The following is an 18,680-nucleotide window of genomic DNA, read 5'->3' as shown; positions in this document are numbered from 1 at the left end:
CACTCAATTAGCCAATTATATCTACTAATTGAATGAAAACAACAGAATATATACAGATACTTGAAATTATTTTTACTAAAGTTTCTATTTTTTCATATTTAAATGCATTTGAAATGTCTTCTTGTGTGTATAGAGATCCATCACTTTGGCCATTTTCTCTACAACTGGTGATTAAGATGTGAAAAAAAACCTCTCCAAGCACTTCCAGCAGCTCATCCATCGCATCTTATTGGGGATCTGTAAATCCTCCATACCTACATTTTTCTCACTTCATTGAAAAAGGCTACAAACTTCCTATGATTGGGAGATCTGTTCCCCCTCGAAGGAGATCGGTAACCTTGGTAACCACATCCATGACATGGCTGAAGCTCATTGTCTTGGTACAGAGGACCTTCTGTAAGATCAAAATGCAATAGGATTTAGCTTATGATAAGATTTCTCATGTTTATAACCATCATTTCTACATCAATACACTGCTGTTAATCTACTGTAGTGAAGACTTGATGTCATGGCCAGGCTAGCTTCTAGTTTCCACTGGCTTGTTTAATTCTTCCATTTCATTCCATTTGTCTTTCTGAAAATATAAATCATGTTCCTGTTGTTTGTTTTCTATATTCTACGATAACTTGCCATCTTCTAGAACAGCTGCTGTCAGAAGTTGAATCTTTAGCAGCTACTTCCAACATGATATTTTGGTTTCATCCATATCCATAAAACTCCCCAACACATTGTTCCAAAGTCAGTTAACTGCTGCATACAGACACTTAACTAGACATGCCTGAACAAGCCACGTTCATGAGTGTGTCTGTCTGTGGGACCATAACGTTTAGCCCGCTAACATCTAGGGATTATGGGAAATGGTGTTTTTCTCCTAAAAAACAACATTAATGTTAAATAAGCAGTGATACACTTTTTAAAAAGCTACTATCCTTATCTAAACACATGATTCAAGCCACACAACATACTGTTGTGAAAAGTTTTGTTCCGTGACTGGATTTTTAATTATTAGTGTAATCACACGCCTTCTTATCTCTGAAATAGAACCTACAAGTTCCGGTTTCACTTTAGCTCTATTTTAGCTTGAGTCCTATTGTTTTAATCATTTCTCAGTTATTATAACATTATCTCCAACAGCCTGAAATAGTCTCTTTGTGTTTTACTGCAGACCAAAAAACATTGATGGCAGCTTGTTCAGCAGGGATTTGAGATTCTTCTGCCACCTGTTCAGGGTGGGCGTTTTCTAGTCAGATGCTTCAACAAACTACTTTGACTTAAACACAACTTACATTTTTATGTGATATTCTTTTTTTTTTTTTTTTTTTTTTAAACATGTCAAAAAAATTCAAATTAAAGATAAACTCTCTACACTTTCAAAGCATCCAGTCTCATCTTCCCTTATTATACTTTCTTTACCCTTTCTTTGATAGATATTAACACTGGTTTTAATTGAATGCATTATAGCATTAAATTGGTTGAGTTATGTATATAGAATTTCACAAGTAACACAATTTGCACCAGACAGTAACTTCATCTTATTCCAAAAAAAAATCAAACTGTATAGTGTAACAGCTCTAACTTACAGGAAAAAAGTAATGTAATTACAAAACACATGACCCCAACAGTGACCCTGAGTATTATCTCTCCTCGTCCAAACTCTCATGATAACTCCACATTCAACACAAGCCTAAAACTCTGTTCTGTAGCGGGAACGTTTAGGCACATAGTACTTCTCACATGGACTCTAATAGACACAAGACACAGCTTGTTCCACTCTGTACGCTTTAAGCAACAGTTAAACTTGAGTTATTTCAGATAATCAGTGATGGAAGCTGGGGCAGTTGCAGTTGTGGAGTTAGTTATCATGAAGACTTGATGGCTGGTTGACTAAAATCGAAAATTCAGCATACATCGGTTTATCAAGAGAAAGACATTGAGATGAGTGATGGTGTTCCCCCTTTCACTGAGCAGCATGGGTTCCTGAAATACAATGCTAATGTACATACTAATGTAATAATATATGTATGTATTCTATAATCATACAAAACAGTAACCTAGATATCATATATCCTCTATAGAGAAAGCAAAGATGGTTGGTATCACGTGTAGCATGTAATAGGACTGTACAGTAGGAGCCACGTGCTCATGGCCTGATTCTTTTGTCTCCAGGGACGAGGTTGTAGAACACACACATGTGCACACACACTGTACATACACACATGACTTTAACAGAGTAGTGATACCCCCGATCATTAATAAACAATACACAGAAAACCAAATACATACATGCCACACATAGGAACATTCTCTACACTCTTCATGGACAGAGAAACACATTAACACATGTATTCACATGTGTATGCCGCACATCCCTGCCAAGGGACGCTAATGAAGATAAAGTAGCTAATTAAGGATGACATTGAGGAGCGATGGGCGGCGTTGTTATGTGACGTTATGGGGTCGGCTTGGACATATAGACATAGGACTCTGGCCAATATAGGGCAGTGTGTTGGCGAGAGAGGGAGGGAATGGATGGTTGGATGTAGTGACGACATTGATGGGTGGAATATTCGTGAGGTTCCCTGGTGTTTAAGATTCTCTCGAAGCATTTCTTCTACACACACTTATACGCCGCTGGCCTAGATCTATGAAGTGGGTGATTCCTTCCGGTACTGGCTCCAAACGATCTGACATCTGGAGGGAATTCCACCAACATTCACATACATCCATTCCCCATATTCTTCGCATGAATCTGTTTCTACCTCTCTAGGCTCTGTTTTCCCACACTTGCATCACCAGCAGTGGTCCAAAGACCATCTTTATGCAATTTCCTTGAAGTTGCAGGTCTATTTTCTGCGTCTGTTGGGCTATTTTCTGGCAACGGGCGAACGTGTTTGTGCTGAGGTGGGAGGAAAAAAAGCCGCGGCTGACGCTGTGTTTTTGTGCTGATTAGGCAACGGAGGGCAATTTTGGTGCTTATTTTGGCATGGAATTGTGTTTGCGCTAAAAACCTGCTCAGACCACCTATTACTGCAGACGCAGGCAAAGAGCAGTGTTTGGTGGCCTCAGCTCAATCACAAAGCACCTTCACCATTCACTGCTTATACTGTATGCATGTTTGCTAATTAAACATTATAAGCATGTCTACTGCAAAAAAAAACACTAAGAGGAAACTAACTGGGTGGCTGGACGCTGTCCCAGCACACATTGGCTTAGTGGCAGAGCTTCTAAATAGTGAATGTCTCTCTGAGGTTGCCTTGGATTCCCTGATCTGTCTGTAAAACTGATTAAGTAGCTTGAGTGAGCGGTGATAGTATTTAAGACTAAACAGCAGCTTTTTTTCCAGATATCCTGGATGATTGAGAATCTTCACGGACAACCCACAGAGTTCTACTCCTGGCTGAGCCTCTCATATCTTAACTTAGAGGACGCTGTGACTTTTAAGCAGTTCATCATAGTCAGAATTAATGTCAGTGTGCCTCCTTCCTAGATCTGTGTATTCCTTATACAATTCATGAAGAGATTTTCTACTCCGAGGTCGGAGGTCTAGGACGGTCGTCTGCTGGCTGAGCTTGAGCTCATTGTCACTGAGTTGTCTGAAGTGAAACGTTGCCTCTGCCAGCTGCTGTTCCTGATGTTTGGAGTTGCTGCTCTGAGCTTTTCTAGAGAAGCACAAGTTGTGTTATAGGGCTTCTTCAACTTCTACCTGTCTAGTCTTGCTCTCTGGCAAGACCGAACATTTTCAAAGAGGTGAAACATGGAGACAGATAGACAAAGATAGAGACAGAGAGATTATACCGAAAGACACAAACTATGCAAACCAGGGCCGTAGCTAGAATCTCAGCTCAGAGCTGAAAAAACTGGTTGTCAGTTGTGTTTGAATGTTTCAGCACCAAGAACAGCACACATCACTATATGCACATTGATTGATTTACGATCCACCGATGAGAGACCGCAAAACTTACACAGGAATAACATAAAATGTAAGATAGACACAGCGGTCGAGGTAGGTGGTTGCCAACTCAGAGTCCGGTTCTGTGTGAGGTTTCTTCCCATTAAAGGGGAGTTTTTCCTTGTCGCTGTCACCAAGTGCTGCTCATGTGGGAATGTTGGGTGTAAAGTGCCTTGAGATGACTTTTGCTGTGATTTGGTGCTATATAAATAAATATTGACTGTTGATCGATTGATGGTCTACAACACTATGTAAGACAAAGTAGACAGTCTACAACTCCACAGGCAGTGGCACAGACATGAGCCGAGATGTGGTAAGCATGGAGTTAAACAACAGATGAATCTAACATTCTGATGGAGTTCATAAACACTAAGTATGGATGTTTGTAAAAATTGCTTTTTTGGGCTTTTTTTTATACTTTTTATCATCTTGTGACCCCACACATTTATTAAAGTTAGATACATTCTGAAATGAAGCATTTATAATAGCAGTAATGTGGTCAAACAGCTCATTATAAAGATATAAGACATATAGTACGATAACATGTCATTTCATCTAAACGGTTAACACATTCAGAGGATGTCCTCATTAAAAATAGATGATGTACATGTCAAACTGTAGGTTCACAACTTACACCTTTCTTTGTGTATATTCTTTATGAGTTTTGGTTCATGTCATAAAGTATCACTACAAGTATCAAATACACTTCATACTCTAGTTTTTCTATATGCATGAATGAATCCTCACAAGCAAGAAGCAGACAGCTCCTGCACACACAACAACAGGTGACTGAAGCACTTAGAAATGCAAAATTGTGAAAAATCCTCCTTATTCAAAGCATTGGAGGGCTTGTCAGTCCCAGTACAAGATCCAGTAGGACTGTAATATAAATTAAACTCACCAGTTATCCCTGCTCAGCCTGCTGTTGTCCATGTGTATATTACATCATTCTTCATAGAACGAAATCATCCAAACAGGTTCACGAATTTTGTACATATCACAGTCCATTGCTTAAACTTCATCCTCCTCCTCCTCTTCTTCTTTGTCTTTTTCATTGTTTACGTCCTGCTCAGCACAAAGCAAAGTGAGGTTAGACAGTCTGACCTCATCCATGCATGAACACAAACAGCTCTTAATGAGCCTCAGACAGCTGAACCTTCATCTTCAACACAGACACAGAAAGACACAATATCTCATATTTTATACTTTATATTTTATTTTTGAAGTTGGTCATAAACTTTGAATCGTTGCCTCTGTAGTTTTCAGAAATATGAAAAGCGCCACTCTGTTATTGACCTCAATGTGGTCTGTTGCTAATGATGCAAAATCCTAAATCATCCTCTGGGAATCTTGGATATCAATGTGATTCCAAACCAGTCGCTCATTTTTAAGATATCTTCTTAAGAGTATTGTTCCTACTTGACAGGAAGTAAAGTTATGCCAGAAACCCAACACATCCAATAGACATCACCACACTCAAATAATAAAAGACACTATGATCCCTTAACAAACAGATGAAGATAAACCTTTCCCAATAGACGAAGAAAAATATTAAATACTGAATCCTGAGCAATAGTCTGCCTCGAAGCTCTTCAATCCAATTTATTGATATAGCAACACATCATAAGAGAAGGTATCTCAAGGCACTTTTCACACAAAGCAAGTCTAGACTGTTCTTGTTAATTTCCAGAGGACCCACATTCCCCCCTATGAGCAGCATTTGGTGACAGCAGCAAGGAAAAAATTCCTCTTTAACAGGAAGAAACATGGAGCAGAGGTGGGACTCTTCACAGGCAGATACCAACATGAAAATCTGAATTTGACATTGAAATTGATCAATATTAACATGCAAATGATCACATGATCCTCACACATTCCTCTGTGCCATGTGGAGCTGCTGCAGTGAGGAGCCACTCATACCACTGTGTTTACCTGTGTGACTGATGGAGCCGCGCAGCACGGCTGATAGCATGTGCTCCTAGTTTGATTTTATCATTTCTTGTGTGTGTGTGTGTGTGTGTGTGTGTGTGTGTGAGTTACTCACTGTTATGTCACGCACCTCCCCCTTTACTCCCCCCCCTCTCCGCCACCCCCAACCCATCCCCCCTGTGTCTTATCTTTTACGTCACGTCGCTATAGCAACCCCAGCAGTGGCGATGCATTCTGCTTCACTGGACCACCAACCACCTAAAACACTCACAGAGGTGTGTGTGTGTGTGTGTGTGTGTGTGTGTGTGTGTGTGTGTGTGTGTGTGTGTGTGTGTGTGTGTGTGTGTGTGTGTGTGTGTGCGTGTGCGTGCGTGCGTGCCTGTGTGTGTGTGTGTGTGTGTGTGTGTGTGTGTGCGTGCGTGTGCATGTTAGTGCCGCAGATTGGAGCACAGACTGGAGTTATTAAGTAATGACAAGACAAAGAGAGGACGCCTGTGGAGTATGTCAAGTGTGTTCCAAGCTTTGAACTTGTTCAATGTCTTCTAGTAATGTCACATACACACACACACACACACACAGACACACACACACATGGACACAGTGGCTCAGGGGAAGAGCATACAGTAAGTCACAGCTGTATATAAGCTTTGGTGCTGATGAAGCTTGGCAGATTTCAGCCTTCGGTTCTGTTTGTGGAGCTCCACACACTGTAAGCAAGTGCTCACATCTGTGCATTGAGTGTGTGTGTTTCAAAATTAAATGCACATTTCTTTTCACAAGTAAGATTAAAGGATCAGTTCATCAACGTACATATTTAACACAACATTAACACATCAAAACTGTCTCAATTTACACATCAAAAAAGTCAAAGCTCCAACAACACTTGTAGTATAGCCTTCATCAAGGGTCATCATAAAACACATCAGGATTTAGAGGATATAAAAAGCAGAACAATTCAAAAAGGTAGAAGAAAATATGCTATGTATCAGCCAATGGGGTATCTACCAAGATGGGTTGAGTATATGGTCATGTGACTTCAGGCCAATCATTATCCCAGACAGGCAGGAGGGAAAAGGGAGTATCCAATAATAGACACGGGTGATACCATGTTTGGTCCATAAACCAGAAAGATGCAACCAATGATACTGGAGTTAGGTGGTGTATGGTGAGATTTTTCACTAAAAACAGCTGCAGCTGGAGAGAAGTGAGATAAAACCAAAACAGTAAAGTCGTGCCTGTCACGTTAACTACATTTGTTGGACGATATATTGCCTCAGAAATAATCGCGATACACAATATTATTGTCATTTAAAGATCATTTTATACCACTGATATAATGATAATATAATAGCATAATAATGATTGGAGAGTGGACGCTACACTTGTGTAAAAACACAGACTGTCATTATGGTTGGGGACAGAGTTATTTACCTTTAATTCTTCTACAGTCTCCACTCAGGGCGTACACAGTGAGGAATGGAGGACACTACTTGTTTAGCCAATGTGACATGAATAGTCTCTTAGCTGCTAATGTGAAGTGTGGCAATACTGAGGTCAAAAAAATGATCAACGTCATGTCCATGTGTCATATGATAAGTCCATATATAGACATGATGATGTTGATAATAACTGATCATTGTTGTGACTGGCCTATGGCTGCAAAACCGAAACAATGAGCTGAAAGTTACTAAAATAGAGAGGTGATTTCTGTGATTTGTCACCTTTCACAGATCAAAATTCGACTCAATGTTCATATAGAAATACTGATTACAGCAGCTTTAAGTAGCTGTCTTTCACAAGCTCACAAAATTAAAATGATGTGTATTTTCAAGCACACCTTTATGATTGATTTATTATTCTATACACTTCTACTTCAAGATGTAGAATTCTGCCTCTTACAGCAGCTACACTCATCATTCCAAAGCATCCTGTTCCAGCTCACTGCCTTTTCTATTCTACTCTCCCATCAGCCTGCGACATGGCTGTTTGCAAAACGTCGCCGGCGCTTCATGTTTCTGCATTTTGATAAATATAGCCGAGCGCGGCGCTATTTATAGAAGCCCCGGCGTGCTCTGCACCTAAGTCGGGGGGGCCTGTTGCATGGTGGGAGAGGAGATGGGTCGGAGGTGGGGCGCTTGAGGATACCGTGACCCAGATGACTGAGCTGGAATGATCGGCCCAGCGGCGCTCAGCGTGCCGCCGTACTAATGCTCCCGCAGGAACGTGGTGACACAAGATGCATGTCTCATCTCCCTTTGTTCTATGGAGGAGAGAGGAATGTTTGGAGGGGTTCAGGAATGTCAATTAACTGCGGAGCTAAGAGCTTGTACATCATCATCATTTCTGTATTAGAGAGTAAAAAAGTCTGCAGCTTGTTCATCAGTAGAAATATTATAATTCCCTCTACTTTGTTGCATAAAACCACGTTTCTTGAATGTTTAGCGATGCATTCAGTGTCTTTTATAAATCCAGCTCCTCAGGCAAAGAGCTGCCACTAATGGTTTGTGTGGTGGTTTTTTGTTTGAAGTGAGTCCTCATGCAACCATTAACCGTTCCACCATCTCTTTCTCTTTGTTGCTTTCTCTCTCTCTTTTTTCCGTTTTTAGGATATCACGTTTCCAGCTCCGTGGTGGTGGAGGAGGCCAGGTGGGAGAGTCGTCACCTTCTCCAAGACGTCTACGACAACGAGTCCAGGCTCTACTCCGAACCTGAAAAAAACTGCACCGAACCAGGTAAGACCAGGCTGAGACGAAGCAGTTTAAATGAGCCCATTTGTGTGTTTGCAAGGAACACACAGAAGGAATTAATGTCAGTATCTCCAGGCCAAGTGTTGGTATTAATGTCATATTTTTTCAAAAAGCTTGATTAGTGCATCTAATTGATTCATTTCGGTATGAAACATGCACTCTGTGTCTTATTGTGGAGTTTTTGGATGTGGTTGGACTGATGAAGTGGAATTCCTGCTGGCTGCTGCCAAATAGAGTACGTTCAGATTTATTCTATTCAGTTTGTGCATCTTTTTATTGTCAAAACAGCAGCTGGTATAAAATCTTATTCTTTCATGGATTCATAACTAAGACAAATCTTAACACGCAGACATGAAACACACTTAGATATCATTAAGTGTTAAACACATATTATCGTCTATGTCCATCTTCAATAAACTCAAATTATAGAAAGAAGCATTCAGAACTAAAGAATTATCACATTTTGAAGTTTTGTAATCCAGTGATAGTTGTCTGTATATCTATGTGGACATACATTGAGGCAAAGAGGAACTGCTAATATCTTATTGGGTGTACTTATTAATGGTGCCAATTTTCCAAAATATGAACAAATATGTGAAAAAAAACTCAAACAAGAATAGCAGTACCTACATTACATCTTTCCTGCATTCAGACATCCCCAGAATTCAGTAGATGAAGAATCTCTGATTGTTTGATATCACAATACTAATTTCCATCTAGGAGGTAAAATGGTAAAATGGTAAAATGCTCGGACATCACTTTGAATTTTAGGTTGATGAAGGTACATTTTGTGGAGCATGGTTTTGATAGACATCCACGGTGTTAAATACAGCTGATCATAACATCTTGTTAAAGGATTTTAGGGTTAACAGGATATATGTGAGGCAAGTTCATTCGGACCAATGGCCTGTCACTTGTGGTGTACCTCAAGGAAGTGTAATGGGACCATAAGTGTTTTAATCGAGTCTGGTTCCCAGCTCCTGTACGCTGTTGGTAAAGACTTTACAGATTGTCTCCACAGGCAGTCGTCATGTATACAAAGTGAAAATAATATTCAACATTATAAATTCTCTTTGTACTCTTTTATTTTAGAGGTCTGTCACTTCCATGCATAGAATTGTTTTAAGGGACAATTTTTCTTTCACTTGAGATTTCATTGAAGGAAAAGCTAAGTATAACCCAATTAATTATCAATGTATCATTCTCTCTATATGCTTAATTATACACTTAATTAGCATGTTCAGCTGACATGCTATTCACTGACTGAAAGGCTTTCTTGATTAAACTACCTCAGCAATTAATGGAATTTATTCATTGGAAGTGTATCAATTAAACACAGTCTTTATTATCCCTGTGATTAGCATCAAATGACACAGTTCTGTCTTCCGTAGTTCTGTATTGAAAAATAATTCAAAATGTATGAAAATAAAAATAAAATGTATATATTTATATGAGTTTTGGGTGGTATTAGATAAACTGCTACATCTACATATTGGAATAGCTTTTGTTTTTTTTCTCCAAATGGTTTCTTAATGACTGGTGATGGTTAGTGATTGGATCCTGTGCAAAAAACAGAAAAATGAGGTGTCCAATGAAAGAAAGAAAAAAAAAAATAGCGTGACTCTTCCCTTCACCCCTTCCACACAAACACACACTAGTCAGTCTCCAGAGAGATGACTACAAGAGGAGCTGAACTGAAGATGAAAAATGAACAGCACTCCCTCCGGTGAAGAGCTGGAGACAAACACAGAGAGGGAAAGTGAGGGGGGATTGTTGACGTTAAGATGAAAGCTGAACATCTCCCAGGTAGAGATGCCACCATGAGCACATTTTCCCCCACGGTTAATAAAGTCAGCGTTACCGGTTACACCAGAGATTTTAGATTAGAAGATAAGAAATTCATTGGTAACACTCAATATCACTCATCTTTGATCTTTGACATTCATCTTTTAGTCTAGATCTTCCCCCTTACCTATGAGTTAGTGATGCTGTGCCTCAGGCTAATGCTGCTCATGATCCGCCAGTGAGTTCTTCCTATGCGTGCAACTAAAGGAGTCACACACAGACGTATGAGCCGGAGCAGGACTGCTGCTTAGAACCAGAACCTGGAGCAACCAGCCTGCCCATCTGGAGAGGGGACACACCGAGAGAAGGCTTGAGCAGGCCTGAGAGCGGGACAATTTCTGCCCAAAAACGAGCACAGAAACCCGGGGGAGACGTGAGAGCAGCTGCTCACTAACAGCTCCGTGTGTTTACAGCAGAGAGCGGGAGAGAGGACGGACGTCTCACTCTGCTGCTCTGTGCTGCGACGGTCACGGAGCACAAAAAGTTAAGTTTATAATCGGAACGTGAAAGAACCGTGTACGGAAATGCGATAATGAACTAAATAGGTTTTTATTTCTATTTTTAAAAACAAGCAAAATGACGATGAGGGTGGTGCGTGAGTGATGTAATCGGTGTATGCCCGAACACCGCTAACACCAACTACTCCCTTTACTCCCAGGTAGAAATCCTCTGCTCTCCCCGTGACTTGAACACTGCCGTCATCTATGCACGCCCCCCCCCCCCCCCTTCCTCCCGCCTGTCTGCTCGTCTCGTCCTCTCGGGCTGCGTGTTTGTTTTCTCTGTGGGCTCGTGTGTGTCTCTGTGCGTTTTCCCCACGGTGCGGAGTGTGTGAGTGTTTTCCATGTGGAATCCTGGGGCTTTACAAGGCTGACGTCCTGCCAAGCATTCTCTTGATCTCATTGTAAACACACCGCCCCCATCTATTGCACGCATGCACACACACACACACACACACACACAGACGCACACACACACTCCTCCTTCTTTGCAGTTTGGGGATGCAGAGACGAAAGCCTGACTGGATCGGTACAGACGAGTTATATTTAGACAGCACATAGTTTGTAGCCTGTTTCTGTTTAATTACACTTTGTCTCCTGAAACACTAATTACCTTAATAGGGATTATTCTTGCTTTCCTGCTCTAAAAGGGGCCTTCACAACGTGCTCCTTACGCCTCACTCGCTCTCTCTCTCTCTCTCTCAGTCGCTCCAATATTATCTGTTTAGCTCTCTCGCCCCCTCGAGCACTCGCCGTCTCCAGATTCTTTTCTTTCCCTTTTCTCTCTCTCTTTGTTTTTTTGTTTCTTTTACAGACACAATCATCGGTTAAATTTCAAATCATAGCACATTCACGTCACGCACACACGCACACACACAAACACACAAACACATACTCACCGAGGAGATACAGTACGTGCTCATGCGTCTTTGTATGCATGCATCTTACCTAAACGAATATTTAACATCATGCGGCGCGTCGGCTGCCTCGTTGTCTTCAGAACAAGTGGAGAAAATTCAAACGGGGTGGTTAATTGGATTTGTTTCATTTGTTTAAACTTCCTGCAAGACTCAAAAAAAGCAAATGTCAGCATCTCTAAAATAAAAAAAAAGATTAACTCTCATTGTCTCGACAAACAAGTAAATATCTAAAGTGGAGGAGTTGTAGAGGTGAGACTGACTGAGGCTTTGTCAGACAGACAAAGGAATGCACTGCAGGGGGAATAAGGGAGTAGGATATTTGCTGGAGTAGGTTCCGGATGCCTCTGTTTAGGGGAAAAAAAAAAAAAAAAAAAGAGGAAGAATTTCTGTTGCTGTTGTTTGTGCGTTTTCACAGCAACAGTTTTTTTAGGGGGGGGGGGTGAAATATACTCAGTGCTATTTTTAGTAGCAGTTCACTTAACAAGCCCCCGCTGCAAATATGCAACAACGGAGCTCAGATAACGTGACGGCAAATTCCCCCAAAATAACGTTGCTCCTTCTGCCGTCGACTCCAGGGCCAGCTGGGGTCTGCGCCGCTCCCTCAAGTGAACAAATCAGCTGAACTGTCGTGAGCTGCCTTCGGCTTAATAGAGACGAGGGAGTCACATACAGTATATATGCATCATGAGCTGTATGTTACCAAGCACGTGTTGATGGAGTACAGTCCCACCAGTCTAGTTATTATTATTTAAACACTAAAGTTGCAAAATAATGAATTATTTGGGGGATACAGAAACATGTTCATTCAATTTCATGTTAATAATTTCACAAAGGCAACCTCAGTGCATTTAGTTTTTTTACAGTGAACTAAAACTACTATATTGAGTTGCAGAGGTGACTTATTTCAGGGAGCCCATACTTCTGGAAGTAAAAATGACGAGGTGAAAAGTTCACTTGTATTCCCATGGTGCAATGGGAGTAAGAAAGGCGTAAGAAACATCACAGAGCTTAACACAAATCTGCAGCAAAAATCAATTAACCTTTAAATTCTTACACAGAATTTGGCAGCTGTGGTTCTATGTTTTGTTGCCAGCTGCAAAATTAAGTGTTTTTTTTGGTTTTTTTTAATCAGCTACAGTTCTGATTGGTTCCTCTGACCGGCTTCATCTCCATAGCAGCAGCAGCAGCAGCAGCTGAGGTTCACGAGTAACAGAGCTAACGGAAAAAAAAACATGATTTCTCAGGAAACAGAGTCGAAATAATTCAAACTGATGGTCATAACATACATACAACTATCACATGGTAAATTATTCAGGAGACTGCAGAGTTTTTATGTTTAAAACATTCAGGATATTGTTGAAATAAAAACATGAGCATTCAGAGTGGAGGGAATATTTCCAGAAGCAGCACATGAAGGCGGACTTTTCTTAATCTACATTATTATATAAATGTACAGTTTGTACCAAATAATACAAAGAACCACTTTGTTCTTTTGTTCTCTATCGTCACTATATTCCATTCATTTGTTGAGGGAAAAAAAGTGATGTTTAAATATTTAGCAGAGAAAAAACACCAACAAAATTTGTGTGATAAGAAGTGGAACCAGATTAGCATTCACAACGTTAGCCACTGCAGCTACATTTTAGCATCTTCATTATCAATTGAATCGATTTCACTGTTTAACTAAGGTTTCAGAAATTGTGAAGAATTGCAAGTGTGAGGCGACGTCTTCAAATAGTTTGTTTTAGAGCCCGACAGATATATCAGTATCAGTCTTTATGCCATCCGACATGTGCCGATATGTTTTCAAAAGATATTTAAGCTGCATTTTATGTATATTTATATAAAGATACTGAATGTTCAACAAATCCTCACATTTAGAAGCTAGAACCAGTGAATGTGAGGTCACTCTGACTGATAAATGACATAAATGATGATTATCAGTTATTAAGGATGTCGTCATCAGATTCATTCCGTTAAGAGATTTCAGCATTGTTATCTCCCATGGTTAAATCAGATAAAAAGGAGCGTTACCTACATATACCCTAATGAAAAAAAGTTTGATTGACAGCTGAAATACATCACAATGCACAACAGCAGCAAAATGAAAAACCCTGCATTTTAGAAAAACATCAGTATTCAAATGAAATATTTAGCAGATATCATTTTTGTGAGTTAAATGCAACCTGATTGTTTATCCAGGTGAACGGTGTACATTCCAGCTTTATCAGCCACATCTGACAAACATCAAAGTGTCTGTGGTTAAACTTCGAGATGTTACGCATTCCTATTGGCAGAAAGCATCTCTCCAGCACTCTGCTGTGATTGGTCAGATCAATGGGACTTACTCCCTCCTCTCATACACACAGGAGAACAAAATGTACACAGACAGACTGCCACAAGCACAGACAATGGAGGAAATCCACACGCATATATATCAAACTGTGGAACTATCATTTTTTTCATACATGTTGTGGCCCCTTTACTTTTCAACCTTTTTTTTATGGTTTTTTTTGTGTTATTAAATAAAAAAATTTAAAAAAGATAAAAAAGGTCCCTCTGAGGTCAAACCCCGACACACACGCACACTCATCTATGATTGTGTATTATAACAGTGGAGTGTGTTGGATTAGAGATAATCATGTTTACAATTGCCGACTTTCTCCACTCTGCTCATGCACCGCAAACAACAACCTCTGCCTCATTAGAATGTGTGTATATTTGTGTGTGTGTGTGTGTGTATGTGTGAGCACCATGATAGCAATAACCCCTGATTGTCATTTTCGATCCGTGACTCCAATCTATTCTCATCTAATTCAATCTCCCTCAGTCATAAACAGTAAGCACAGATATATATTTGGATGTCTGTAGCGGCTCAGCAGACAGCCGAGCCTCCTCAGCTCCTGACCTGCAGTATCACTTACACTATTGCTTACATTTCTGTCTATCAAGTCTTAATTAAGCATAAAAATGGAGTTGTTACAGTCTAATTATACCCCAGTTGGACAAGTGGAACATCATTTAAAGGGTTACGCTCTTTTTGCCCTTTGTTTCTCTCCACTCTGCTTTCTCAATTAATTAGAAACAAAAAAAAAAAACCTATGCGAAACATTGATATCATGGAGAGTGTGGACAGCTCAGTTGAATTGGCAAAAATGAGTTGTGGAACCTGATTTTGATTCAGTTTTAGTCTTGTGTTGTCATGTTTTCGTCATATTATTATTATTAGTTTCTTGTTGTTAGTTTCTTGTTAGTCTTGCTCGATTTAACAAGAAGAAGAGATTTTCGTCGCGGTCTTGGTCAGTCAGTCCACCACATTGGTATAAAAGAACTCAAAAAAGGATTGATTACCATGAAATTTGTACAGATATTAAAGTTCCCAAGAGGATGAACCTTACTAATATTGGAAATCCTCTGACTATTCCTGTAGCGCCACTACCAGTTAAGCATTTTCACTTAATCAGTGAACTATCTCAACATCTAACTTGATGGCTTGGCACCACATTTAGCACAGATACTCATAGTTCCCACACGTTGCATCATAAAGACTTTGGCGATCGCTTTACTTTTCCTTTCCTTTCCTTTATTTTTAAGAAGATAACTTGTTGGATTTTTATTTAATTATCTCTACGATTATTGGATGGATTGAATTCACGGTCCTCAGAGGATGACTTGTAATTGACCTTTCACTTAGCCCCATCAACAGGTCTGGTTTTCAAATACTTTAATTTATTACTAAATACCTGAACACTCATATCATTCCCGTTAGCCTCAGCTCTATTTTGTATTTGCTGCTAATCAGCAAATGTTAGCATGCTAATATACTAAATTAGGGTGATATTTTTATAGTTGCTACACATCAATATGGTAACATTATCATTGTTTTATTACCAATGTTAGCATGTCAGTATGAGAATGAACTCAAAACACTACCTTACCCTAAAGTACAAATAGGGTTAGGTCAGAGTTGCTAGCATGGATGTAGACTTACATTTTGTGGTGTCACGCATTACAAAAGATAACTAACTCAAATAATGTCAATGTTGCATCCAAATCCAGCTGAGGTGGTTTGGGCAACTGGTGAAGAAGCCTCCTGGACACCTCCTTTTAGAAGTGTTCCAGGCATGTCCAACTGGGAGGAGACCCAGGGGCAGACCCAGAACATGCTGGAGGGATTATATATTTCTTCTGACCTGGGAACGCCCTGGGATCCCTCAGGAGGAGCTGATGAGCGTTGCTGGGGAGGAGGACGTTTGGGTTACATTGTCCAGCCTGATGCCACGGCAACATGGCCCCGGATAAGCTGCAGAAAATGGATGGATGGATGGATGGATGGATGGATGGATCGTCCATTCATCCATCTTACACGTTATTGTTACGTTGTTATACATGGATAAAAACGCTAACACATGTTGCCAGTTTTTACTTTTAAAAGCTTGTCTTTGTTTTTGTTGTGACAAAAAGATTTTAGTTGATGAAATGAGCACTTCTCTAGACAGTCCAGTTCTCTCTGGACAGCATCATTTTGTTGCAGTTGGAAAAGCTTTGGGGCTTGCCCAAAACAATTTGCACTCATACACTCATAGTCCCCAGAGGATGGATATGTTTCTGGTGACAGTCCGACCTTTCCTCTAGCACCATCCATTTCTTTTATCTGATGACATCACCATGAAATTTGCAGAGCACATACATGCTCTCCTGAGGATCAGCCTATCCAATTTTGTCCTCTCCATGAGACGCTTGACTTCGAGGAATTCGAAGTAACCCTGCAGCTTTGCACGTAAGATATCCAATAACCTAATGAGCATTAGATTGTCCTAAAACTTTCCGAGCACAATCATGCTCCTGGGGGGCTCAACCTTTTGATTGTAATGACCCCATGGCACCACCAGCAGATTTAACACTTTTAGCCACATTACTGGTAAAGCTCCAAGAAAAGCAACATTGTCAGAATGCTGCATGTTCCTTTCAACACTTGTGGGGTGTAATGAACCAGTGTTACAGCAGCCTCCAGGGGCCACCAGTGGGGTTTAAGTCTTTAGACCTGTATTTCCCAGTCAGCACCGTCAGAACTATGTGTTCTGCTACCTCATCTCCCAAATGTGAAATGCTTTGTAAATCCTTTTAGAAACACATGAGGAACCGCTGCCCTGACTTAACATGCCGCGGCATCTAACATGCAGCTAATTATCTGCTTAATGGGACTATTTTCCCTTTTTCCATTACTGCACACTGAGGCAAAAAGAAACTTAAAGGCAGAACGAGAGTCTATTTGGAGATAATTCTGGCAGAATGGATGCACCGAAAAATCTAATTGGATTTTTGAAAACATCACATGGCCTTAGATTTGCAAGGGAGGGTGTTTTGTCAAAAGCATTAATAGAAACGGGAAAAGACAGCAAAGAAAGCAGTATCTTCTGCAGTGCCTCACAGTGTAAAAGCCCTGAATGAAACAACCATTCTCTGGGGAAGATAAATGTGTTCGATAAATTTGATGCTTTAGATTTAGATATTTATAGCCAAGCTAGTGGTGTGGCTCCAGGAATGTCAGTGTCGGTTATCAGTCCATCACTTTGGTCCAGACTGAAATGTCTCAGCATCTATTGGATGGATTACTATATAGTTTCATAAAGACTTTGATGGATGATTCATGGATAAATTATACAGACTTTAGTGATCCTCTGACTGTTCTTGTAGCACCACCATGAGTTAGACAAATACTCAAGTGAAATACTGTATGTTGATAACATTTTGATGCATTTTTGCTGTGGAATTTGTAACAGGTATCCATGTTAGCCAGAGGGTGAACCCTAATCATTTTGTTGATTCCCTGACCTTTCATCTCGTGCTACCAGCAGTTTGCGATTATCCACTGACATATATGAACGTCCTTTTGATGGACTGGCATGAAATTTGGTGCAAACATCCTTTGTTTCTAGAAAGTTTTTCCAAAGACTTGGATGATCCCTTGACTTTTCATCCAGTGACACCAGCAAGATGATATTCAACCATTTTGAACTGAAATGTCTCTACTATCAGATGGACTGCCAAAGAACTGGGTACAAACATTCATGAACTTAATAGTCTCCTGACTATTAATCTCACCAGGTCAAAATTTCAATTTGTCCAGTTGATTAGTTAATGAGCAAACACCTGAAAAACCAATGACAATCCAATCGGCCTCAGCTGTACGTTGGGTTTAGTAAGTGATGAAGATGGTAAACGTTACCTAAGAAACATCAGGAAGTTACAATTTTCACTGTGAGCACATGGTGTTAGGTCTAATAATGAAGAACCATACCGTATTTTAGATCAATATGGTTGATATCTTTCTCTGGATGAAGTTTTGGATAGATGGTTACTATTTACAATTCTTAAGCTCTACATCCTTTGAAAGCCAGTGATGTATTGATCAATTCTTTATCAGTCATACTGCAACATATCATCATCATATCAGAGGGAGTCGATGATGACTGGAGCCCATTAGATCTTTTTTTAATGAAAGGCAAATGCATGCACAGCAGCTACAGGAACAGAAGCCTCTGCAATCAGATTTATTTAGACATTATAACTCATCTCTGGTCCAGGCTAGCTGATGCTGTTGCTGTTGTGTGGCCTGTGGTGCTTTGCAGGGCAGGAGAACAAACAGGTTGTGAAAGGCAGGCAGGTCATACATCCCCTTGTATGTGGAGCCCTGGGGGTTTCCAGCCCTGAACACAGACTGGATGAAGACATGATGCCAGCTTCATGTAGAGACAGAAGCTTGTGTACTGATTTGGGGACGATTACATGC

The 18,680-nt window shown here is 40.2% G+C and overlaps 1 protein-coding gene across 1 annotated transcript in view; it reads left to right on the top strand.

Moving 5' to 3' along the window:
- slc24a3 (solute carrier family 24 member 3) overlaps window positions 1-18,680 on the top strand; it is a 90,985-nt gene that overhangs the window by 22,925 nt on the left and 49,380 nt on the right. Inside the window, exon 2 of the mRNA XM_062430323.1 lies at window positions 8,485-8,610. Within this exon, the coding sequence (XP_062286307.1) occupies window positions 8,485-8,610 (126 nt within the window). The remainder of the gene's footprint in view (window positions 1-8,484; window positions 8,611-18,680) is intronic.

Source organism: Scomber scombrus, chromosome 12, assembly GCF_963691925.1.
Source record: "Scomber scombrus chromosome 12, fScoSco1.1, whole genome shotgun sequence".
Taxonomy (NCBI): domain Eukaryota; kingdom Metazoa; phylum Chordata; class Actinopteri; order Scombriformes; family Scombridae; genus Scomber; species Scomber scombrus.
This window is presented reverse-complemented; position numbering and strand designations above follow the sequence as displayed.